The sequence below is a fragment of the Caretta caretta genome, chromosome 10, assembly GCF_965140235.1.
Source record: "Caretta caretta isolate rCarCar2 chromosome 10, rCarCar1.hap1, whole genome shotgun sequence".
Lineage (NCBI taxonomy): Eukaryota > Metazoa > Chordata > Testudines > Cheloniidae > Caretta > Caretta caretta.
The window spans coordinates 35,509,753-35,536,187 of NC_134215.1; the positions used below are offsets into that span (position 1 = coordinate 35,509,753).

The 26,435-nt window shown below is 45.1% G+C and overlaps 1 protein-coding gene across 6 annotated transcripts in view; it reads left to right on the forward strand.

The window, feature by feature from the left end:
- The window catches only part of RAB11FIP3 (RAB11 family interacting protein 3), a 180,280-nt gene extending 154,353 nt beyond the window's left edge, over positions 1-25,927 (forward strand). For 5 of the 6 annotated variants that reach the window (XM_048866367.2, XM_048866368.2, XM_048866369.2 and 2 more), the window contains 9 exons: positions 3,843-3,878; positions 8,003-8,096; positions 11,170-11,273; positions 13,840-13,980; positions 15,663-15,744; positions 18,724-18,861; positions 19,764-19,919; positions 20,716-20,856; positions 22,288-25,927. In XM_048866367.2, coding sequence (XP_048722324.2) covers positions 3,843-3,878; positions 8,003-8,096; positions 11,170-11,273; positions 13,840-13,980; positions 15,663-15,744; positions 18,724-18,861; positions 19,764-19,919; positions 20,716-20,856; positions 22,288-22,401 — 1,006 coding nt within the window. In that variant the 3' untranslated portion in view covers positions 22,402-25,927. The remainder of the gene's footprint in view (positions 1-3,842; positions 3,879-8,002; positions 8,097-11,169; positions 11,274-13,839; positions 13,981-15,662; positions 15,745-18,723; positions 18,862-19,763; positions 19,920-20,715; positions 20,857-22,287) is intronic. The other variant, XM_048866370.2, reaches the window with a different exon arrangement.
- The last annotated feature ends 508 nt before the right edge of the window (positions 25,928-26,435 follow it).

Genomic DNA, 26,435 nt, shown 5'->3' on the forward strand with positions numbered 1-26,435 from the left:
GAATAGAGTCTGCAAGATCCTCTTTCAGGCAATGGCCTTGGACCACTGATGGCTTTGAAGGTGATTACCAACACCTTGCACCCAGAAGAAAACAAGGAGCCAAAATATCTAAAACAGCCAAAATGTCTAGCAACAGGAGCAGTATTGCAAAATCATAGATCTTTTTTTCAGCAATGCTTTCCCTGATCGCAGGAAATCCTTCAAAGGAGCAGTCGCAATTCTGTGAAATAAACAGCAAAAACACCCCCAAACCCTGTCTAAAATGTACCCAGGATTCCATTGTCAGATGTGTGTGTCTGCCACCAAGCTGCAACTGCTTCTATCCAACTATTGCAATAGATAGATGCACCTCCCATGCCAGGTGGCTTCTCAGGCCTGGGATCCAAAGATGCCCGGATACATTTTTGATCAACCATTTATGAAGAAAAACAGATTAATCTCCCTCAGATACAAGTGACATGCATTGATTTTATTTATTTTTCTTCACAAGTTCTGGAGAAGCAGTATCTATCCATCAAAGAGGGGAAGCAGGTTTGCAGAATCCTTGAAATCTCGCCAAAAGTGATTCCTTCACTCAATAGGAATGTCAAAAGTTCACTGTCAAAACCATGATTAGGAAACCAGTTAGCTTGAAAAGCATGGTCAGCCAGTGCTTCCCAGAAACTATTCAAGGGTTGATTTGGTTCAAGCTATTTTTAGTTCCTCCTTCTAAGGCAGGGGTGGGCAAACTTTTTTGGGCCGAGGGCCACATTTGGGTGGGGAAATTGTATGCAGGGCCAAGGCAGGAGGTGGGGGTGTGGTGTGCAGGAATGGGCACAGGGCAAGGGATTGGGGCAGAGGAGGGGTGCGGGGTGTATGAGGGGGCTCAGGGAAGGGGGTTGGGGTGCGTGCGGGGTGCATGAGGGGGCTCAGGGCAGGGGTGCAGGAGGGGTGTGGGGTGCGGCAGGGGGCTCAGGGCAGGGGGTTGGAGTGCAGGAGGGGTGTGGGATGCAGCAGGGGGCTCAGGGCAGGAGGTTGGAGTGCGCGGGGTACAGCAGGGGGCTCAGGGAAGGGGGTTGGGGTGTGAGGTGCAGGGAGTTGGGGAAGCGGGGTGCAGGCTCCAGCCTGGCACCACTTACCTAAAGCGGCTCCGGGGTGGCAGCACCGCGCTCTGGGGCTGGGCTCTGCGCCGCGCTGGGAAGGAGCCGGAACCATGTCCCCGCGTGGCCCTGGGGTGGGGGCCACAGGGCTCCACGCACTGCCCTTGTTACGCCTCCAGGTACCTCCCCCGAAGCTCCCATTGGCTGCAGTTCCCCATTCCTGGCCAATGGGAGCTCCGGGGGGTGGTGCCTGGAGGCAATGGCAATGCATGGAGCCCTCTGCCTGCCCTCCCCCCCGCCCCGGGATGTGGTGCCGGCCGCTTCGGAGAGCAGTGCGGGGCCTGCGGCACCACGGGAGGCAATCCTGCGGGCTGGATCCAAAACCCTGATGGGCTGGATCCGGCCCGCGGGCCATAGTTTACCCACCCCTGTTCTAAGGGGTAATATAAGCATTTCACCTTTAGGAGTCACTGATCTACATTTTATGTCCATTGCCTTTCCTCTCTACTCAGCCAATCATTCATTTTAAGTTTCTGGATCTTGAAGTGTGACTCCCACCAATATCTTATTTTGAGAATTTTTTTCGGAACTCCCCATGTTTTGGGGGGGAAAAAAACATTTACTTTATCCCTAATTTAGTGATACTATAGCAACAATAAAATAAATAAAACTGGCCCAGTTACTTACTCCTCGCATGTGAACATATAGATGCAGATCTATTCATTTCTATTTTTCTTTCTCTTTTACATTTTTAAATTAGGAGAAAGTGGGGGAATGAACGTTCCATTGTTTTGATGATACCGGGCTTGACTAATTAAGTAGATCTTTTATCTTTTCTAAAAATGTCAGAAGATGTTGGAAAGTGAGAAGGGGGAATAGATTTGCAAGAAAAGTTAAATTTTTGAATGAGCAACTCAGACCCTCCCTCTCTGGGAAGGAGTTTCCTCTGTAGCCTTCCCCCTGCCTGAAAGGAGAGGGAGGTATTTAGCAGGTCTATATGATTTGAGGGAAGAGAGCTGGTCTAATGGCTTTGAGCTGTTTCACAAAAGGATGGTGGGTGGTGCTGGCTTACTCAGTGCTTGGGACAGCAAGTCACTCTGTCCAGTTGAGGAGAATAAATGGCAAAAAATTTAAACCTCTACCAGTTTCTGGAAAATACCTAATTATAAATGCTCCATATCATCTGCAACGTCTCATTAACTATAGTAGTTCCCTGTACATGGAGATACCATGTTGCAAACGTCAAACTTTAGAAATTGAGAACCTCTCTTCTCAAACCGTCACGTTGCTCTGGGCGGGAGCAAGGTTCTGTTAGATTTTAATCCATCTCCTTTCCCTTGAGACCATCTCTGTTTGTGCAGTGGTAGACACTGGAGTGCCCCAGTTTATCCTCTTGCAAGTTTCCATGTGATCATGGTTTTGAAGAATCCGGTTGCGGAGGGAAGTTAAAGCCATTATTTCCCAACCTTGGGACAAGGGGCGTGAATAAAGGAGAAAGAGAGAAGATTCTGGAGGAAGCTGATTTTTTATGCAACCACGTGATTACAGTAGCATACAAAAATAGATGTAAAAAAATTTGAGGCACAATATGCAGTAACTAGTTCTAATTTTGGTTGCATGTTAGTAAACTTCAAAGAGGAAAAAATAGATAAATCATGACTTAAAATGACGTGAAGTGGCAAATCGCAAGTGGCTGATGTGAAGAAAGTATTAATCTGTTACGTTGTAAGCAAAGACGTCCTGTGATCAGGTGCTTTTCATCATCATAGGTGAGCTATGCACTGAGAGAGGGTCGCTACATCAGGACATTAAAGCGGTGCATCATGATGTTGATGTTATGTCCTTATAGCATGTGCTGGGATAGCATGCTAAGTATTTAAAAAGAAAATACAATTCCGTAAGAGGGGACTCTGTTAGCTGCTGCTAAGTATAGCTTATGAATGCACCTATTTTTAGTACTTGAAACATGATCTTGCTTAAAATCCAGTCTTCCTGATTTTAGATGCAAATACAGCTGCATATGAGGGAGGGAGAGAAGAAAAGGTCAAACAAATCAACCCCCAAAATCTGGGGAAGTCCCTGTCTGAAATACAAGCAACCAGCCAGTCGTATATCAGCCTGTGTTGCTATGTCCGATGTCAAACACAATTCAGTAAAATTATAATTGTTTGGAGTTAATGAGCTACAGAGGATAGTTCATTGGGCTGTTTGCTTTTTAATTATTATTTTTTGCTCTCCGTACTTGTGATTCTAGTGCAGTAGTCCTGCTTGTATTTGTAGCAGGATATTTCAGTGTTTTCTTTCAGAGATGGGCTCATTGTCTGCACAAGCTGCAGGTGGATCGAGTATATTTCAGGCTACTGTCCATTTGTAACGGGTCTGAGTCCCACCAAGCTCAATTCTATTATTAGCACTTTTCCTAGGGTCTGCTTTCAGGACTGGAATCAACGAGTCAAAAAAGAGAGCCCTTTGTTGGATCCATGGAAATTTCTGCAGCAATGACAAGTGCTGTATGTTCCAATTCATCATGACATGTCATGTCGTTACATGTGTGCAAATGTGGCTTTACCTGGATTTTTACATGGAGATTTCCTCTGAGAAGCTGAGTAATGCATGCCTCATGCGTGTGCTGTGCTGTGCTGTGGTGTTAATTGTAGGATATGCCCCCTGTCACTGTTGCTTAGTTTGTTTCCTGTTTCCCCTTGCTCTTCACTCTCAGTTTTCCTGACTCTGTTTTCCTGTTGTTTTTGTTCATTCCCACAGTCCCAATAAGAGACTCTCAAGCAAGAAGGTAGCAAGGTATGCTGATACTTTTTATTATCATTTTGTTGTCCTTAAGGAATGTGCTTGCGTAGGTTGTCACACGTACTGTGGGCTTACAGCTATCTACGTAGATGTGCAACATTTTCCTTTGAGAGAAATGTACAGTACGTTTTCTGCAATGTGTACTGGACAGCAATTTTAATTCACATTCTAGATTTTAAAGGTTTTTTTTTTAAATAATTAAAAAGATATTTTCCGAACGCATTCACCTCTGGAGACTGACTTAAATGTGACTTCTCCTAGGTTGTCCTCCCAGACCCCCCGTCTATGGATGCCCAGAGAGTGAGAGTCTGCAGGAGACTTTGCCCATTTTGAAAACTCCTAGTTACTGATGTACGTGCTTTTCTGTATCATCAGTATCACTACCCTGGGGAGTTGAGTGAGCCCTTGCCCAGTCAGCTGAGTAGATGCATCAAGTCAGAAATTAAGCCTTTGTCACACCACTAAAATGCCAGTCCACGCAGACAGATTCATTGTTTCTGTTTTGCTTCTGCCATATTTCGAGTTATGTGCTCCTCCCTTTTGACTTCATGGATGTCATGAGAGTTACTCCTCATCTCTTCCACACTTTGTTTCATGGACTCCTTAGGAATTCTTAAACATAGGGGCAGAGCTACTCCCCCCAGCTGTGGCTTTATATTATTGCATATGTTTCCTGTGGTACGGTATAGGGACGCTCTTAGGGCTTGCCTACATGCGGAAATTTACCTCTCTAGTTATACAGGTATAACGGTAGTGATATAATTATGCTGATAAATTTCCCCATCTAGACAAGCCCCTTGTCTCTGATTCTTCCAATGATCTGTTAAAGGAAGCACTATGACTGGGCTGTTGCTTTATTTTCACAAGGGATTTAGGTTCCCAATAATGGGGGATGGGAGGAAGCAGTTCATTCTGGACATAATGCTTTTCCTCACTGTCACATGAGAGTGCAGGCATTCAAATTTTCCCCCAAAGTTTATCTTGTTTTCAAGAATCCTCTGGAACGCTGAAGGGCCAGGATCTGCTTGATAATTCTTTAAGGATCCCTGCCTCTCCAGCGGAGTTGTATGAGGAAATTTGTAACAACTAGCTAATGAAGCTATGAGACCTTCTCCCTGTATAACAAAAGGGCAGACACTACATTTGCTCTGAAATTCTCTCAGAAGCAAGATCATTGAGTCTCCGTAGCATTTTGTCAGTTTCGTATCTCTTCCTTGAGGGGGTTGGTTTTAATACTTCTTTCCATGGTGTTTCTTTTCTATAGCTGAAGGAAACAGTTTTGTCCTAGCTGTACAAACGTGTGTGTGTGTGTGTGTGTGTGTTCGTTCTCTGGCATAATCTTTACTGACACCCCTCTCTAGGATTTTTGAAAATCTAATTTGAGACTCAAATACATTGTTCCCTGATACTCTGAGAGAGGATTTAAGGGAGAGGAAGGTTTTGGTATTTCTGCTGTTCTTACATGCACTCTTTTGTTTCCAGGTCTCTCTAGTTTCACGTCTGTTGGGATGTTTGGGAAACATGGGCTGGTCTTTTGAACAGTCTGTGTGATGATTTGGCACTCTCTAGAAACGTGTACTCTCTGATCCCAGGAGTCTGTTTACTTAGCGGCATTCCTGAGTGGGTCAGTTGAGCTCTGGAACGAATTCCAAGAAATCTTCACTCCCTGTGAATCTCTTGGGTTTGGAATCAAGGGAAGGGCTGGAGATTAGGTCTAAATCAGGCTTATCCCAGGGAAGCAGTTTCTCTGCCCTGCTTTCAGCAGCTCAGGAGTTCTTTGGAAATATTTTCCAGCTGTTTTCCCAAATTGTTTCTTTTTAATTTTTCCTGTAACCAGCAAACGTTTCCAGACTCAGTTCTTTCTCGCTGATGAGGAAATATGTCTTGAGTATTACATTTCATGGTTCCCATACTCTCACTTGCAAGTTATTTGTTCGAAAGTTTTTTGCTTCTTAGTGGTTTTAAGCTAGCAGGCAAATTTCCAGGCTTCCTATTTTAGACTAGTCTTTATAATTTGACCTTGTGTGATTCCAGAGGTTCTGAACACTCTCTCGCTCAATTAAGTTGTTTCTCTTCCATCTGCTTCAGATACCATCAGGGAGTTTTAATTTAAGATTAAGCTGCTCCCTCACCATCCTCTGATTCTTGTTTGTTCTCATGTGATATTTTAAAGTTTTGGAGTACTAGATCCAAGATCACAATTCTAGGTATTTTCATACCTAGAAATTTAGCTGGAGTCAGAGTCACAAATTCAGAGGTTCTCTGCTTAAGCAAACTGACCTCTTCCTGGGAAGTTATTCTTCCATGTGCTACTTGTTGAGCTCTCATTAAGAGCATAAAGTCGTTCAGTGATATTGCGATGCTTTTAAAAAAACCACAACTCGTCTTGATTCTGACTGGATGCATACACCTTCCTGATGGGGCCAGAGCAGAATAACTTTCGGATGGAAACGGGGCTGTAGTTCATAAACCCCAAATTTCTTCAGTAGGAGAGATCCTTTCTCTCTACGGTCAATAACTATTTTATAATCATTCTGCCTGGTTTGCATGGTTTGCTTGACATCTTACTGACACTGTCATCCAACACTGAGGCGTTTTCCAAGGATGTGTCCCAGACCTTTAGTTCAAAATATTAAATGTTTTTGTAGAAAGCAGTAGGTAAAAAAGCAGAGCTGACCTATCTTAAAACTCTAAGAGGATCCATTCTGTGCCTTCTTTCTGAATCTAGTCAGCATACTGAAGGGCCAGTTGTCAGTACTTAAAGACCAAATTAAGAATTAGGCTGCTACTTGCTTAAAGAAGATTGTCTTCAGGGATTCAGATTAGCTCTGTTTGCTTTTAACTCCCTTGGATCAGCAGAAGTGACCAAAGGAACCATCATCATCTTTTGTGACTGGGAGCCTTATCAAGAAATGGTTTTTAATTTTGAGAATGCTCAATACTTTGTGACTATTTAAGTAGCTAGAATCCATTGATATACTACCCCTCCATCATAATGCTCTGGTCCAGGGCCAAGGGAGGGGCTGTGTTCCTGCCCCCCCGCTTGTTGTGACCTGCCAAGTTCAGATTCTCAAAAGTGGGGGTATGGTCCCCCTTGCTTAAAAGTTGAGGAGGTAATGGCCCTTTGCTCCTCCCATTCCCCTTCCGCCCATCTCCAGCACCTATGCTGCTAACAGTGTATTAATCATAATGTTTGGGGACACAAGCCATAATATACCCATGTTACTAACTGGTTACAGACTCATTTAAAAGCTCCAGAGAGAGAGCCAGTAGAACCATAGTCCGTGTATCCTCAGCTCTCTCTATATCTATAGTTCTTGATGTAAGTCCTGTGTTTAATTATTCAAGGTTGTAAAAATAATTCTGCTTTCCCCCTTCCCACCCCCATTAAGATGGAATACTGCGCTCAGCTCCTGTAGAACACGTCATTACGTTACAGGGTGAATGTCTAGACTGATTCTGAACAGTGTCCTTTGAAAGAAAACAAAAACCCAAATGTTACAAGCCATGGTTAATGATTTACTAGTCTCCCACTTGGGGAGCTGAAGTTGAGTGTGTATTTCACAACAAGCTCAATTCACTCCCCATTCCTTTCTGGCTTTATCTCTGGGGAGAGCGGAGTACTTTTAGTCCTGCTGCTCTGGAATATAAGTATTAAGTTCAAAACAAAATGAAGTGGGGAAAGTAAACTCTTATCTTTCCATATTCCAAAGAGCAAGAATAAGAGGTGATAGCACCAACTTCCAACACTACTTGTCTGTTTCCCCTCTGACAGCCAGGTGCTGTTCACTAAAAGTCACAAACATAGTGAAGATTCCTGTCCCATAGTTTGGCAGTACCGAGGTGTTGTGGGGTGCTGACTCTTGTTGACTTGTCAGAGCCTCATTTGGTGAAAGCGAGGCCTGCTACTCGATAGAATCACTGTTTTGCCAGGCCAGCCTCCTGGTTTCATCATCTTTACCTACTGTCACCCAAAAGAGAGCAATGTCCTAATGTCTCCTGCAGGAGAAGGGGTGGGGAGTTGAGAGGAATTGTATAAGAAATGATACTTTGCCTTCTGCAATGTTCTCTCTAATGGTCATCTTGCTTTGGGTTGGGTTGGTCTGTCTCGGATATAGGCATTTACATCAGACGGGCACCCTGACTGTGGATGCTATGGAAGAACCTTTCCGTGACCACATGGAATGTGCAGATGAGGACATCACTGACAAGGTATGAATGCTATTGCAGCTGCCTCTGAAGTTTTAATGGAGGCATAGCGTCTGAGTGTCCTACTAAGCTTATCTTTGACGTCGAGCGGTTTTCCTTTGGGCGGGCGGAGCACATGTTCCTAGTGGTTAAACCAAGGGAACAGGATACCCAGGTTCTGTTCCTGGCTCTGTCTTTTGATGCACTGGGTGCTTTTGGGCAAGGCATTTCTTTGTGCATCAGCCTACTCATTAATGAAAAAGGTAGCCGAGTACCTATTCCTGCATGGAGTAAATAATGGTTTACCGTGCTTTGAGATCCTAGGACAGAAGTTGCTGGGGAAATGCAAGGTGTTAATTACTTGCTATTATTGAATGCTGGCTGACACTGGGTAGCTAACTACTGGGGACAGGTGGTTAACTCAAAGCATTCTGTACTGACTTGGGGGTTGTGATTTGACAAAACGATCAGAAAAGGCATAGAGTGTTCCTGTGTTCGGGTTGGGAGGTCAAATTCCAATCTTTTCCGTGGGTGTTAAGCTGAAGCTGGAGCTGCACAGCTTGTGCTGAAGATTGCTTCATGGTAAATGGCTTGTGGCTCCTCCTGCCCCCCTACAGTTTACTAAACAATGCTCTGTGTTCCATAGCCTCTTGCAGTACTGCAGGGGGAAGAGGTCTGTCCCTCTGTCTCAGGCTATGTCTACTCTACAGTCTGTGTCAGATTCCCTTATGTCGCTTGGCGTGTGAATAAACCACCCCCCGTGAGTGACCTCAGTGACGCTGACATACACGGTCGTGTGCACAGTACTGTGTCAGCAGGAGAGCTGCTCCCGCCGACACAGCTTCTAACGCTCACGGAGCTGTTTTTTATGCTCTCCCGTCGTCAGAGAGCATCTCCCCAGGCGCACTGCAATGGTGTGGCTGCATCGATACAGCTGTGCTGCTGCCGTGCTGCACGTATAGACATGGCCTTAGTCTGAATGACTGATGTCACTGACACGGGTGGTAAGAGATACAATATTTGCATACACTGTATTTGCAGTTGGTCATTATAACCATTCATAGAGCAATATTAATACGGAGAAATATATTTTAAATCAACTTATTTTGTAATTGTTTCATAATGCTATATACACGGCTGTCTAATGCTGTTCTTCCTAGGAAGCAAAGCTATTTGACTTGAAACAGGGACTTCCTGTCTTTCACTCATGCCTGTTCTGCTCAGAATTTGTCCTGCAGCGAGGCTATAAATGCTGGCTTTGTGACATCTCTATTTAGTTCCACGTTAACTTACTGGGGAGTTTATGGGCAAAGGATCATGTGGCAGGAGGAGGAGAAACTGCATTTGGGAAAGGAAAGCTTTACTCAAACATCAGTAGCTAAAAATAGCCGAGGGAATATGGAAAACTCCAAGCCAAAAGTGAATTGTGCTTTGTATAAATGTTTGCCCCAATGTGAAAATACCTCTTTAAAACTGCTTAATTCTGACATCCTGAATAGGAAGACGTGTGGAGTTGTGGGTATGACAGAGAAATAAATATATATGTATACATATACACATTACTTGTCCATTTGACAGCACTTTAGTACAATAATTTATAGAATTGTATCATTTATACTGTCTCTTTGAAGAATACAGGCCAAAATTTTCACACCTAGATGTCTGAAATTCAGCTCCTGTTTCAAAGTGCCCTGGCTTTGAGGTGCTGAACTCCTGCAGCTCCCCTTTACCTCAGTGGGATTTGTGAGTGCTCAGCATTTCTGGCCACTCTGAGCCCAAATATAGATTTAGTAGCCTTACGTCAGGCACCCAGGTTTGAAACATTTGGCTAGAGTATTGTCAGGGTTTGGTTTATACCCCAGATTCGTGGACTTAGTATAGATTTGTTCATCATTTGTCCTTCACTCTAAAGTAACATGTAAAATTCATTTTTAGGCATATCCAATAAAAGAATCAGTTGTGACTTGTTTTGTTGTTCTTATCTCAATAATCATGACTTTAGTTTTTACACAAATAGATAGTTTGTCCTTAGGAAAGTATTCCCACCTCCTGCTTGTTTATCAAATGCAGTGACAATTCTCAGCCCTCTTCACTGCAGCTGTAGGGATGGTGTCGCAACATTGAGTGCCGCAGTCTGACAGAGTGCTTGAAAGGTCTGAAGAACACATTGCGGATAGCATATGTAACGTTGCTTTTTCAATAAGGCTGAGAGCAGAGCAGGGAGCAATGTAACTCGGGGGGGAGGAAAGGGAATAATTCTAAATTAACATTCAGACCCCTAAAATGCAGATTTTTATAACCAAAGGAAAGTTATAATGTATCCAGCTTGTTTCGTGCAACTCTGCAGGAGTGTCTCTTAAAAGGACACCATCAAAGTGAAATCTAGTCAATGTTTAAAAGGAACTTAAGGTAGTTTCTGGTTGTGAACAAGCCCTTGAGTCCCCTTTCTAATATCTGTGGCTTGGCAATAGTCTATTCCTTTTTCCTTGTCTCTCTCCATCTGTGAAAAGGACAAAAGGGACATTTTGTCCCTTTTAGGTAGCATGAGACATATTCTCAGCTGGTATACGCTGTCACAGTTCCATTGGAGCTATGGCAATTTCCACCAGCTGAGGATCTGGCTCGATAGATCCACATATTCAAAAACTTAATGAAGATGACCACTGAAGTGGCCTTTCTCCTCAAAGGAGAAACGCCAGTGAAGCATTTGGCCCTGTGTTAGTATTATGGAACACTTCTAAAATTTAGGAGCTAAATTCTAGCAAAGTGCAAATTGTGTTTTTAAAAATCTGTGAGACACACCAAGATGGAATGCCTACTTGTAAATTTCTTGAATGAGAATGAGGTCACCTCCTAGATCATGGCACATTTCAGCAGTTATAGGTGAGACAAGATGAAGCACAGAACATACATGATATTCTCAAAGTCAAGCAAGATACAGTTCAAGTTAGAGGCAACCAATTGAATGTCTTCAGTTATTACTTCAATTGTTGCATTTGAGTTTTGTCAGTGCTATCATTTGGCCTGCACTTCTAAGGAAGAGAAATAAAGCTGAAAGAACCTATTGGTAACTGAATCCTCTCTCTTGCTTGCACAGGTCATCTTCCTGGAGAAGAGGGTAACAGAGCTGGAAAAGGACACAGCTGCAAATGGAGAGCAGCACAGTCGGTTAAAGCAGGAAAACCTGCAGCTGGTGCACAGGTGAGGGCATTTGGCTTGTCACAGGAGCAAACATATCCTCATGAGGCGTTTCTAAGTGCTTGTCTGCACTGTGTAGCAGTGTACACTAGAGGGGTGTGAATTCTCACACACACAAACGTATTGCACACGAAGTGACCTTCATAGACCCTGCTGACATCCCCTACAGGTCCCTGTTTCATCATTAGTGCGCACTAGGGGACTTCTACTTAGTGCACTTTGCAATTCACACCCCTTGAGCCTGCATTGCTGCACCAAGTAGGAAAGCCCTTAATGTATTTTAGAATTGATCTCTTTTCTCTGCTCCCTGTGTGAATTAGTGAGCACATGTGTACATAGGATCCACACACGCAACTCTCTCTAAGGTTATTGTCTGTAAATAAAAGGCAGCTGTTCTCAGAACTCCCTCTGTTGGGTTAAGTGTGTGATGAAAGCACGCCAATGGAAAAGAAGTCAATAGAAAGATAAAGAAGAGACTATTAAATCTTAGCAAATCTGCCCTCCCTAACTGATCTAAATTCCATCCCTGTCAAAAGCCAGCAGGCATCCAAACTGCTGCCTTCGCAAAAGGCCACCTCTGCTTCATTTTCCATGCCTCACCTGTTCAATTTCTGTGCCACTGACTAGCTGCTGGGAATTCAGGTAATCTGCAGATTGGCAGGTCTGAGTCTCTGATCTTCTGGTTACAATGCCAGCTTTATGCTCTGATAGTTCTAAATAATCTCTCCAGTTACACATAACCTAATCAGTCCTTTTTTGTTGTTGTTTGTTGTTGTGGGTCCAGTGCCTAGAGCAATGGGGCCCTGATCCTTCACTGGGGCCCCTGGCTGCTGCTACATTACAAATAATTAGCAATAATATTGAGCATTGTTATTTGGGAAGGGAAAGTTACTGTTTTTTCCGCTCTGGCCTTTCATTTAATCCCCTGCATTTTAATGGGAACTAAAGAAGTTCTATACTGTGTCTCTGACTCCGCTCTCCTCCCCCTGAAATGCCCCTATTGCTTTTGGATTTTGGGACAAGTGTAAATCTGCAAATTTTATTTAACCCCTGGGATTTTTAATCTCGGGGGTTCCTATTCTCCAGGGGTGTTTATGCTCCTCAGATAAAGCCATTAGGAGTTTATCTACAGGACTATAAGATTAAGTAGTATGTGTGTCATGGACAACAGTGATTCAAGTAAAGGTTTCCGTAAGCCCTGATAAACTTCACAGTAACAAGATGTTTTCCCTAATACACACAACTCCCCCTTGAGTGCTCTAATCACTTAGTCCAGAAGGGTTAATTATTTTTATCCAAATAAAGGGCTTAGGTAACAAGTTGATGAGTTAGAAAAACATGTCCTTCTATCAGAGGTTCGCACCTCATGCTTTTGTCCTGTGTTTTTACAAGCTCTATAACAAAACAATATCCCAGGAAAGTGTAGCTTCCCAGCTGCTGATGTTGAAGATGGTTCATAATGCACTGCTTTGGGAAGCAGAAGCAACTTTACAGTAATGTAATCAAAGGTCATAAAATGACAGCCACTCATGCACTATTTATTCACCTGCTTCCAAGGACAGGTTTGAGTGAGTAGATTAGCAACAAACATCTGTCCACTGCTTGAATGTCTTCTGAGACTTGTGTGCTCCATTGAGAACCATGTGACATTAAAAATGTTTGCCAGTTATGGATGTGGCCTGGAAAAATAACCCTCCACGCTCCACTTGTGATTTGAGAATTTAGAGGGAAATGGTCACTTTCTTTAGGTCCTAGATTTGATTTAACTTAAAATTATTATAAGATCCTACAAGTCTTGCAAATCCCAACATCTATTAAACCCCCTCTCTGTCTTGTATTATAATATTTCTCTGCAACAATTAAATAATCATTATGTAGGCCCTGCTAAATTTATTGGCAACATGCAGACAGCCAAATGTTGTATTCCTAGAGCTATACAATTATCACTGATGCTGGTGCCCAAAGGAATTACCCATAAGTGGCGTGTGAATTTCATACTCCACTACAAACCCAGGTGAAAAGGAAGATAATTAATTAATTGGAGTAATTAGCCTCAGTAGCTTATTCTGTGCAGTACCCTGACTCTGCTACCCACTAAGACACAAGTTTTAAGAAAATCTTTTACTTTGTTTTCTTCTCAATCCTCTCTTCTTTCCTCCTTTTGGTTAGTTTTAATGTGACCACTGAGGCTTGTAGAAACTTGTGATAAGATACCAGTATCCATTGCCCGGGTTTCCAGTGATTTAAATGCCAAATAGGCAATGGCTTCCAAGCGGTTCAGCATCACAGAGTGTTCAAGGATTGGGTGGTTGTGAGGATGTGCTACCTGCTTTCTCCCAGGTGTCTGTAAGTGTCTTGCAGGTGCCTGTTCTTTGTCTTGTACAGATGCTGCTCCTTTTATGTTGATCTTCAAACTCCATGGTGGCTTCTACTGGCTTTGCAATAGGAGGAGGAGGGGAGGAGGGTAAAAAGAAAGGAGGACATCCCACTCCATAAAATATCCAAATGTCAGTAGGACAGCTGTGTAATGTCAGACTTGGCTAAACCCCTTCTTTCCTTTTCTCCAAAGAGCTAATGCCCTGGAGGAACAGCTGAAGGAACAAGAGTTGAAAGCAGATGAGACACTCCTGGAGGAAATCAGAAAACAAAGAGAGCTCCTGACCAGGATGGAGAGAGAGAAGAGTATTGAGATTGAGAATCTGCAAGCCAGGTTGGTACAGCCACCATATCCTCCACATGGTGAAGCTTTGGGGGTGTATCGCTAATCAGTGACAACTAGAAGACAACTGGGGGTGAGTTTCCAAAATAAACTCCAGCCATGGCTATGCTGCCTCCCATAAAGCTTGCCCCCATGTCTTTCTAAACCCTGGTTTTGACTACCTCCTTCCTCTGTAACTTTGTCCCAAAGTAGTAAATTAACCCACCTCTTCAGGAGTAATGGTCTCAAGTTGCAGTGGGGGAGGTTTAGGTTGGATATTAGGAAAAACTTTTTCACTAGGAGGGTAGTGAAACACTGGAATGCGTTACCTAGGGAGGTGGTGGAATCTCCTTCCTTAGAAGTTTTTACGGTCAGGCTTGACAAAGCCCTGGCTGGGATCATTTAGTTGGGGATTGGTCCTGCTTTGAGCAGGGGGTTGGACTAGATCTCCTGAGGTCCCTTCCAACCCTGATATTCTATGATTCAGATCAGTGACACTTGTCTCCAGCCAGAGAGAACTTTCCATTTGGATCCATTAGTTCATGCATGCTCCCTCTTGATCTGCCCCTAACGGTGCGAATAAAGAGGGTGTCCACTTGAATCTCCGGCCCGTTGGCATGACTAGTCCCTGGAGCTCAGTTTGACATTGTCACACGAGTCGGCTTCACAAAGACATGCAAAGTATCTGCTCTGCTCCTAGGGAAGTCAATGGAAGTTCTGCCTTTGACTTCAACAGGCATGAGCTCAAGGCGAGGACTACAGCTTTCCTCCGCCTGAATAGCCCCGAGTGGGAAGAGCAGTTACAGAAGCATCTGAGCAGTGTTTGGTTGTTCTAGAAGGAACAGAGCAACAGCACTGTCTGGGCTGTCCCAGAGGAATAGTAACAGCAGCATGGGGAGATCTGAGCTGAAAAACCAGCTTAAGTAACAAACACCCTTGCTCCTAGTGACTGATCTCATCAGGCAGTAACCAGCTTGTAGGCTTCCCCACACCCTCAGGCTGGCTTCCTGGGCAGAGCCAACCTTTCCTGGGCGAGGGGTGTCTTCTCTCTGGCTGGGTGGTCTTCATTAGGGATTCAGCAAATGCAGAATGTTCCATTCTTGCTCAGTCCTAACTGGCCATGATTGACAAGAAAGGACCAGGAAGATAATATGGGAGGAAGAATACCCATGTGAATTTCAGAGATCTGAACCTGGGGCACTAGGTGAGGCCATCTCTGGATTCCTCCTGGTTGCTGTGTGCCAATCCCTGGTACTTGGCCTCTGAGGTAAAAATACCAAGAGGCATCAAAAATGGGGGGAAATAATTGGAATGCAAAGAGCCTGTGCTCAGATAAAAGGTTTCACCCTTTGGTGCCCAGAGCTGGGATTTGCTACTGTGGGGCAATGAAGGTAGTCAGTGCTGAGCCTGAAGGATGGCCTGGTCCCTTGTGGGTGGGATATCAGTCACAGCAGGCAAAAATTGCGCAGAGGACTTCAAATGACTCCAGCTAAGTCTTGGTAGATGTCTCTTCCTTCCCCGTGATTGCTGGTGAGAAGGAGTGGGGCGGACAAAGGCAGAGTCCATCCTCAGTCCTACATCCACGCTCCAGTCTTCACTAATGTGCTCTTATTACTTTTTGCTGCTTGCATGACTTTCTCCGGTCTCAGGGCTCTGGTAGCAGAGTTTCTAAGTGTGTTCATTCATTGCCACAGACTGCAGCAGCTGGAGGACGAGAACAGCGAGCTGAGATCCTGCGTCCCTTGTCTGAAAGCCAGTATCGAGAGGCTGGAGGAGGTGAGGGGAGAGCCTTCTCACCTAGAAAGATACTTCAGGCTCATACTTTGGTGTGTTTGAAAACAGGCTGAGGGATCTGTTCTGTGCCAGAGATTCCTTAGCGGTGAAGCGTGAATGTGCATCTCTGCATGGGACGTGGCATTAATTATGCCACTGTGACTCAGCACCCTGGCCCACTGCTGGCTTTCCTGAGTATATCATACTTTAGCATCTCTGCAGTGCACATTCCAACTTGCCTCGAGTTAACCTGTCAGTGTATTAGTCACTGACACCTGTGTTCTGCCCAGCTTCAAAGGCAGTGTAGCCCATGCAGAATGAGAGCATGCTGTGGTTTTCCCTCCGAATCAGGAATTTTGGCCAAGGCTAAGTGCCAGTTGCAAACAGCAGAGATGGAATGGTTTGCACAAAAGACCTGTATGAGTCCCAAGTTATGTCAAACAAGCAAGGAGCCGTTTCCTCCTCTAGTCCTACCCTAAATAGAAACCAGGGCCTTAGCTCGGCAGTAGTGCTATAGATATTGACTGAGTCACTGTGTTTGTCGCTGTGAAATCTGTAGGCCCAGGACCAACCTCTCTGAGGCAATGCAGTCCTACATGTACTTCAGCAGTAATTCTGTCAGCTGCCCATAGAACCTCATACAGCCAAACAAGCAGGGCTGCTATTTTTGGTTGCCTTATGTATGGTACCTGTAGCAATGTCTTCGCTGTTTATGAATGAAATTCTGCCCTCTTGTGGCAAATTGTGGGGAAGGTCATTTCCAGCTTGGGTCCTGCTGACTGAAAACATAATGCAGGACGGCGGTGGAACCTTCTTGTAGGGAAGCTTTACCCACAAACTTGGCAGTGCACACAGGTTCACACTAACAGGTTAGACACTCTCCCGCTGCAGTGCACTGAAATGATTGTCAGCTTTCCTCCTGTGTCACAATACCCAGGTTCCATTGTGTGTGTAACTGAGAAGGGGATGTCATGGGAGACTTTATCACCATTGAATTTTTTAATTGTCAGTTTTAGCAGAGGACACATTTTTACACTAACTTGTGTGAGTGCGGAAAGGGGTGTGTGTAATGGAGTATGGATGTATTGTGTTGGTGTGTAATATAATAGGTATGTATTAAATTTATTTTAATTTCTGACTTTTATTTGCCAATATATAAGGTTCCCTGAAGAAATCAGATTTGATCTAGGTACCTAAATGATGGATTCATGGGCCTAAAATTTGGCCCACAAGTTTTTCGTAGCTTCATAAACTTCAAGGCCAGAGGGACTATGGTGATCATCTAGTCCAGGGATAGTCAGTAGGTGGACTGTGGCCCAAATCCAGACCACCAGATGCTTTTGAATGGATACCGAAATCTTTTTATTTACCTATTATCATTATTGTTGTTGGTTTTGTGTAACTCTTTCTGGAGTCTGGACCTTGACTTTACCTTGACCAAGAAATTTGGACCTTAACAAAAAACAATTGACTACCCTGATCTAGTCTGAGGTCTGCATAAAACAAGCTGTAGAACTCCACCCAGTGATTCCTCTATTGAGATCTTGTTTATAAAGTATATTGAGATTTTCCTGGCAGGAAAGATGCTATATAAAGAATATAATTTAGTAACACACAATAACAACATTCCCACGTTTCAAACAGCAACACCAGATCTGAGAGAGAGGGTGTAAATTGTGAGGGTTCTTAGGTGCATTCAGCCACCTGAGACGTGTTTATTCTTGACTGTCCTCTCCTCATCACATGGTGTTGCTCATCTCTATTTTAGCTTAAATTAGCGTTAATGTGGCTAATGAGCAGTAACAGATGCAATTAGCTCTCCATGGAGGATGCAACCCCCTGCTGATAAACTGGATGTCTCCTTTGTTTTTGTTTGAAACATCGATTTCCTGATTGTTGTTAATATTATTTCACATTGACAAAGCACCTTTCATCACAGAAAATATCGATGCATGTTACAAACTAGTAACACATTTGGCAAAGATGAGTGTCTGCTCCGAATCAAGTGACTGAATTTTCGCTGGGGGCTGTTGGCGCTCAGCACTCCTGAAACCTGGGTCACGTCTCCAGGCATATAACGTGAAGCACTGACCCTTTTTTTTTTCTTTTTTTTTCTTTTTTTGGGACAATTTTGGCATGTATAAAAATAGGTGACTCCAGCAATCACCTTTAAACTTGGAACCAAGTTAGAACTTACAAGCAGCACATGACACACTGGGGAGAGGGGCTGATCCTATGGGGAAAATTAGCAGCATAAAGAAACCTTGTCACTCACAGGGCTCTGGTCACAATTAAATAACGAGTTTTACGTGGTTTTAAACTTTGAACAAATTCAGTTGACTGCCCTGTTCAACCATTGAGCCAAGGTGGAGAATAGTAAAAGGGTTCTTCTGAAAATCCATGGGTATAGTTCAGTTTTAGATACTAATTTACAGTGCTCGGGTTCTTTCATTGTCTGTTTGCTTTCTGTGAAATCCATTCTCAGCTAAAACTCAGGATAAAAAAGGGTTTAATGAGATCAGAGTTCTGGGTCTATTGTAAACTTCTCTGAGAGGGTAGCTGTTGTTTAAACTAAGGGATTCCTTTGATTTGATGTCATTTTCATCCGGTAGCCCTCACTTAGGCCCCAGTCCTGCAACAACTCTGTCCTGCCCCTGTGCAGAGTCACTGAAATCATCTGGGCTCTGTGCAGATGCAAGAGATTGCTCAAATGGAACTTATGGCAGGAGTCATTTATTACATGTCTCTCCTGACTCTGCTGATGCATTTTGTTTACTGCTGGCAAAGCACTGAGGCTGTAAAGTCCTCAGACAACAGATGAAAGCACAGCAGGCAAAAGTGTCCAAACTAACGCACATTGGCTAAAAGAATGTTCCCATGTGGCAATGTGCATATGTGCTCTCCTCTCCGAATGACAGGAGAGGGGCCTTGCCGTGCTGTGGGGAAGGTCTTGTGATTTCATCTTGCTAAACTTTGTTGCAGGAGAAGCAGAAGTTGTTAGATGAGATAGAAGACCTCACTGCTCAACTCAATGAGGAGCAGGAAAGCAAGAGGAAGATAGGAGACAAACTGACTCATGAGAGACACCAATTCCAGAAGGAGAAGGAGTCCACTCAGGAGGTGAGCAGAGTGAACAGCTGACACCATTCAGCCTGTCCACACACTTCTCCCTGAAGCCCTCAGCGGAAACTGCAGCTATTTACAAGCACTTTCGCCAGAGGTCAATATGCTGCGTCCTGTAAACAGGGCTCAGTGATAGTCTAGTTCCTCGATAACCCTAGATACAAATTGCACCATGAATTAACCTTGTTATCAGCGTAATGTGGCCTCTGCTGTTGCCAAACGGAAGAAACACAATGAACTGGAGAGAGAGAGAAATTAATTGATGCTTTCAGCTGCCCTTACCTGAAGGCTTTTTCGTTTCCACATGCTTGTGTGTCTAGTGTTCGCAGTTACAATGGACACAGCTGGGTGGAATAGCTCTTGCCTTTTTGCTCCAGCGACGGGGATTTAAATTGAGTAACAGGTGAAAGTGTATTTGATCATCTTGTTCTAGCTGTTTGCCACTCTTCAAACCACTGCTCTTTGGCAGTGCCTAGTTGCAAGATAGTCTGCAGGGGTGCACTGGCATCGTGTGTGGCATCAATTTGTACCTAGTCCCTTGCTTTCATGTACATTAAAATTCACTCCAGTGTGTCTCTGCATTCACATTCAAAGGCCTGCACAAGTCAGGATTCACCAGCCTGCTCAACATGGCATATTTCTGTCTGGATGTAAAGGTGTAATGGCAAAGGCCTGAGGTAGGAACTTGGGCCCAGCCAGTGTTAGCAGGGGGAGGACAGGAATATAACAACACTGAGAACATAACTGATTTCTGTACACTTCAGACCGACCATTCTCTCTCTCCTCCTGCTGTCTCACCTCACGCACCTCTCTGGTGCAGCAGGGAGGCTCACTCCGCGCTTAGCGCTGTGGCACTTTATGGCCCTCTGGTGCGATCGCTCTCCTTCATTGCATTGCAGCTGATTGAGGACCTCCGAAAGCAGCTGGAGCACCTGCAGCTGTTTAAACTTGAAGCGGAGCAGCGAAGAGGCAGAAGCAGCAGCGTGGGTCTCCAAGAGTACAATAGCAGGACGCGGGAGACGGAGCTGGAGCAAGAGATTAGGCGGCTCAAGCAGGTACTGGGGTGGTGGGAGCGATGTATTGGTTTGGCTACTAGACGCCAATCAATTCAACACCACAGCAGCAGCTTGGACTGTCATGTCCAGTCTCGCTAGCGGGCGTAGACTCTGGGGACTGCACCAGCCTCTTCTTTAGCCACTGGAGGTATGATTAAGCATTGGCAAAGTACAGCTGGGACTGTGTATGGGAAACAGGAGAGGCACTGGGGAGAAATCTCAGCACTATACTCACAGCTACCATGTCTGTTTGGCCTAAAAGCCGCTTCTGGGAGAGAATCGCCATAGCCCGCCCAAGTAGCACGGACAACGTGAGCATGTTTCACGGCGGGGGAATGCTTCGCCTTTCTCAGTTCAACAGAGGACTGCAGAACACGATCTCCCTGGCTGGCGAGGCACAGATTTCAGCCTCACTTCAGTATCTTGGACCAGGGGAGGCATTCTGGAGATACCCCAGTGAAATGCTGATCCGTTGCAGATCAATCTGGTCAGAACAAAAGGGGGTTCCAATCTCCCCAGCATGTTGTATGTATTCGCTCCTCTACTGAGTAAAGCTTCCCAGGGCTCTGCTAGCTCAGGGTAGTACAAGAGTCAGGAGAGCTGTATTCTGGTCTTGCTCTGCCATTTAGTCACCAGGGCACCTTGGCCATTTCACTTAACTTCACTGTGCCTCTAGTCCTACCAGCTATAAAATACAGAGCACCCCCTTTGTGAAGCTCCGACAGCACCTGCCGTCTGTGGGGCTCTAGAAATGTGAATTATGAATGTCCTGATTCTTCTTTTTTGTTGTGAGCAGGATAACCGCAATCTGAAAGAACAGAATGACGAGCTGAATGGACAGATTATAAACCTTAGCATTCAGGGAGCCAAGAACCTCTTCTCAGCTTCCTTCTCCGAGTCCCTGGCTGCAGAAATCAGCTCGGTCTCCAGAGACGAGGTACTGTGTGGTGTCTAGAGAAAGCGTATTCCTGTTTACCTCAAACCACTTCCTGTTTAGCATGAGTGATGTCTTTAATCCCCACTCTTGGCTCCTAAGCACCTGCATGTGCCCGGAAGGAGCTGAAAGGGCTCTCTCTGCAGTAGAGATCACTACTGATAATCCAGGGATCCCACTGAGAGCCATGGCGATTCTTTTCTGCAGCTCCACTGCAATTAGAAAGGGGCCCATCTTGCAGAGATGCTGACTCGCCATAGGTCATGGCTTCCCATAGAAACCAGACACTCCTTAAGATGGTGGTGCACACCGTGGCAAGGCTATAGCCAAGTGCTAGCTGGGCTGTTCATGAGGTAATGTCCCCCTTGCTAGGATAATGTAAAGAACATTACGTAAGTTGTCTGCTTAATACCTTAGAAATCTCAATCTAGCCTCTTACGATTGGTGGAGGACTGAGAACCTGGGTCTGTCATGGCTGTGCTCTTTATGCTTCTCCCCCTTCCCTGGTTGTTGTACCAAGTTCTCATGTAGCTGTACCTCAGACACTTGCACACGTGGACAGACGAGTTCACCAGCAGGAGCCAAGTGAGACAGTACATGTTGCTATTTGAGTGAGATACATGCAATGTTCCTTTCTCTTGGAACAAGTCACAGCCATTGTCTGGCAGCTAGAGGAAGAGCACTGGAGTAAACCTTGTCTGTCCATGGGGGCAGGTGTCTAAGGGTATAAGAACCCGCGTTCTCTCATGGGAAAGGTGAGAGTATAAGGGGTTGTGAGACTCATTCCATAAACACAAAACCCTAGAGAAACTCAGTGACGAGCTCAATTTTCACACTGTAGTGCTGAAGTCCGCATACTGTCATATGCCTAAAACAGGTGTTTGGTTGCCTGATATGTGCATCTGGAAGCATGATTTGGCCATCTGAGGTGCCAGGTTTGAAAACAGGACCCACAATATTAATATTCAGCATGAGCCTGTGGCTTAGCTTTGACTTTGGCAGACGAGCACCTTCCACTAACAGAACCACTAGAGAGCGGAAGAGAACATGTAATGGCCTCCCCAGCCAACCCGCATTCCCCCACGAGAAACGAGAAGCTAGAACAATGGGGATTCGAGGGAGCTGAAGCCGGGTTTTGGGGAGGACGTAAATGTCATTGGAGTTTGTGCTGGACAGGAACGGGAACGAATGTGTCACCAGTAGCTCTTTTAAGATACATGCAGTTTTTCCTCTTAAGTCTAAAATCGGAGCGGGACACAAGACACAGCTTGTGCAGGATGCAGCTTGAGGGACAAAGGAACCCTTTGTAGCAGACTCTGGTATTTTTGTTGCTGAGCAAACGGTCCAAGGGTGAAAATTGCAAAGAAATCTGTGCTAGGTGGCCCTGACTTGTGATCTGTCAGTAACCAGCTTCCTCCTCTTCCTCCCCTATAGCTCATGGAGGCAATTCAAAAGCAGGAGGAGATCAACTTCCGCCTGCAAGACTACATTGACAGGATCATTGTGGCCATCATGGAAACCAACCCATCCATTCTGGAAGTCAAGTAAAGGAAGCAGAGAGCTGCAGACTGTGTGTTGCTGATCTGGGGTGGACTTGGTGCACTGAGAGGCAAAGGAGAGACTTAGGATGTCTTTGATCTCCATGAAGCCACATGAAGTGTCACTTCAGATCACTGGGTGAATTAATCCAGTGCCCAGGGGAAAAAGAAAACCAGCAACAAAGCCTTTTGTTGGACTCTCTTTCAAGACCCTTGCTGGCTTTGAGGGGTGAAAGGGAATCTGGAGAATAAATGGAGCAAAACGTGGAGCGGGAGTGGGGAAGGAAAGAAAAGGACCTGCTTCCCTGCTGATGGAACATTTCAAACAGTGGGGCTGACAAATGCTAACTGGAACTGTCGCAATATGTAACCCTGAAATCCCTACTGACGCAAAGGTGGGGAATAGGTCTAAGGGGTTAAGCAAAATACAGGGTCGTGCATAGATTCATCCTGCTGAAAATTTAATGAAAAGAGAATAATAGTGGGGTGGAGAAGTTAGTTGATTGAATTCTGAGATAATTTCCTGCCCTCCCCTGCACAGCCCAGAAATCTGCTTTGCCAAAGTACCCAGGACACCCTTACTGAGGCAGATCTGTGAATGAGAAATGTTCGTTCCACACCTGTAGAATGTTTTTGAACTTAGTGCAAAGTTCCTCCCTCCGGCTGCACAGCTAGCATCATCTCGCGCCCCCCTTCATGGGGGTTGCATGCAGGAACCCTAGATGACTTCTCTCCATTTAGTAGGTGGAAGGAAGGGGGCAGGGGAATGGCCGTCTTTGATATGGGGCGTAACGGAGTTTGACACATGCCTCGGCATTTGTATTTTTGTTCTCTGGCTTGGTAACATTTTACACGTACAGCATCTTCTTTAAATTCACTGTTCATCTGGCTCCATTCCTCTCACAATACAGAGGGGTGGCTATCTTCAGCACTCTTTATTCCTCTTCTGTGGCATGCTCCTTCAGCATCAGATGTTAGCATTTCTCTATCAAGCCTGTGGGACCTGAGTTGGACAGGACTGCAGTAAGGTAGCAATTAGTGGGAGTGGTGAAAGCCACACGGCTGTAGATGGAAGGACAAGGGCTCCCTATCATGCTGTTTCCTTGAGCAAGTGAAGGAAGCGCAGTGATTTCTTCATGGTTAATTAGCATGCATTGGAGCCAGCCTGGTAGCTGTTATGCCCTCCTCACTTCTGCGGTATGGTCCCACAGTACTCATGTAGCCGTAGTAGTGCTCAGCCATAAGTGGGCACTCAGCTGTTTAGGCTGGTCCCCTACTGGTGTAACAGAGTAAGTTTTAGCAGAGGGGACCAATGCGAACTGTTCACATGTTTGTTTCAAGAGCCAAGGACCTCCGCCATCGTCCTCTGTGTGCATGAATGCCAGTGTTACCATGAAGTGTATTGCAATGATCCATTCAGAGGTAAGGTCTGCTGATGATACTGGAGGTAGAGCCCTTTCCAGTGCCCGGGTTCTCCCCGTTCCTGTGCTGCGATGCACTTGGCTTGCTGTCGCGTTTATTGAGTAGCTTAGTGGCTCTAAACAAGGGACCAGCGGCTGCTGTTTTGACTTCTTAGACAACCGAGGCCGCCTGCAGTGTAGTGGTTGCAACCGAGTCTTAAACCCCAGTGAAGGTGGTGCTGGGAAGCTAAGGGGTACAATTGACTGGAGGCTGAAATTGAAGGCCTCTGAGACTCAAAAACCATATTAACCTCAGACCCATTCAGTGTGAAATGCCGTTTTAAAAGCCTTGTACAATTCATCTGATTTAATGCATTTTAAACCCTATACAATGCATCATTCAATAAGTAAAAACAGGCATTGGTTAAAAGCACCTGTTCACCCCGGGCTACCAGAACAACCTCCAGGCTAGCACACACCCAAATGATTCAGCTTCCTTGGCTTTGATTTTCCTTGGCCTGAAGAAATCTGGATTTTCCTGTTAAAACCTGTCATCAGACCCCGGCATGCTCTAGGAGCCAATATTAAATTATTCCCTGCCGCTGGCTGAAAATCCATTTGACCTGTAACCGAAAGGCATCCTGGTTCCAGGCACAGTCAGCATGTTGAATATATAGATTTCTATTTTAACCGGGGGTGATTTCATTTTTAAATCACCTGGTTAGCTTTTAGAAGGGCCCTGTTAGTTGGGCTGAATCCCAAATCTGTACAAAATATGGAAAATCCTGGTGCATTGGTCTGCACTGGAACATCATAAATGTGCTCATAGGACTGGGACATCTGAGCTGCTAGCCCAGGGAACCCAGATGCAAATTCTCCCTCTGATGAGAGTTGGAGAGTGATAAACACCACAGCCCCTTCGCTCACCTAATATCCCTTTAGACCATCGCAACTACTGAGCAGGCATCTCTCCTTTATTTTATTCCATGTCTGGAGAGTAAAAGCCCTTGGTCCCAGATGGCTTTCTTCAGGGCATAATTGCATAACTTGATTCATGCTGACCCAAGGGATGTCTCTAAGGTGGGTGAAGAGCATGCGTGAGTGAGGATAGCTGGGGGATCCCAAAAACACACAGTGGTGCTGACAGTCCTTGTCTTTCCCATGCTAATGGAGAGTGGTTTCTTGGGATGCCTGTGAAAAATGTCCATCATCATCTGGGTTTGCCTTCTATTAAGTCTTTAACCCAGACTTACCCAGCTTTTCATTTGAAATCTAAAGTAAGAGAAAAAGCAGCTGCAGGGAGAGATGGCAGCAGGTCACTGTTTTCAACTCCATCTCTCGCATGCAGGGGCTGAAGCTTCAGTCTCATTGGGATGTTCGAGAAGTCCCCAGTCGCATTCTGTGAACACACAATACCCTTGGGCTTGTCTTTTGTAATATCTGCTGACAGAGATGAGACAACCTGCCTTCCAGCGAAGGCTGCGTTCTCTCTTTCCTGGACACCTGAGCAATGAGCCGCTATCGTCTTCCTTCTCCCTCCCCACACCCTTGTGTAGCATCTCCCAGCCAGCCAAGAGCTCCTGCTCATTCATTCTCTAAGCTGCCCCCTTGTGGACCTTTTCCCTCCCTGAGCCCGCGGGAAGAAGCCACGTAATGTATATTTCCAGAGTAGCTTTGGGTGTAAATCAGTGTATACTTCAAGAGGGAAATTTTTCTATCTTGTAGAGTAGGTATTTTTTATAGAATGGAGGTTGATCAATTTTTTTAATACTTTAAAGAAGAGAGAAATGTATCTGTGTATACACATAAATATATATATATATATGTATAAATATATAAATATCAGAGATCTGCCTTTCTCAACTTGGGATCGTGAATCCCCAGTTTACATTTTTTTTCTGTTGATCACTAAGAGGTACTGTAATTGTAAATAAATCACCGGGAAAAGAGTTTTAAACAAAAAAGAAGCACTGACTTGCACACTGATCATGCTTTAAGCCCTGAGGGAAAACTGTACTCCCCGACAAAGTTCCCCTCTCCCTGCTGGTATGTGAAGGAAACTCCAAACAAGAAGCAAAACCAGTATTGTCTGAACTGATGTATTGATTCTTGTCAAATTAAAAGCTGTTACCATTACTCTTTTTGGGGGGCTTTTTTTCCTCCTGTTTCCCTAGGAAGGAAGGGATGGCAGAGGAGGGAAGGACTGGGAGATGCTGTTGTCATAACCCCGTAAATGCTGACACAGACTTTAAAAGCAGAAGTGGCTGAGCATTGAAAATCACTATTAACCTAGGAAAGAGTGAGCTTCCATTGGGCCTGGCGCAGACTCGGCGAGGCGTTTCCTGCCCCTGTTAGCCAGGCCTGGTGTAAAAGCCCCGGGAGCGCACAGTGAGTACAGCCTTACTGCTCTCCTAGCAGCAGAAAGCGTCGCCACACCGAGACACAAATCCTGCTGTTACCATGGTGGAAATGGGAAGTAACACCATAGACTTCCACAAGATTACTGTGGATTTATGCAGGGTAACAGAGCAGAGTGTGCGTGAGTCTGCGCCGGGGGAGTTTTGCCTATTTGTCCAGCAGAAGCAGGACGGGGCCTTAGCCCTCCGATCTCAAGGCTGGCAGAGGCTAGGTTCACCATGCATGC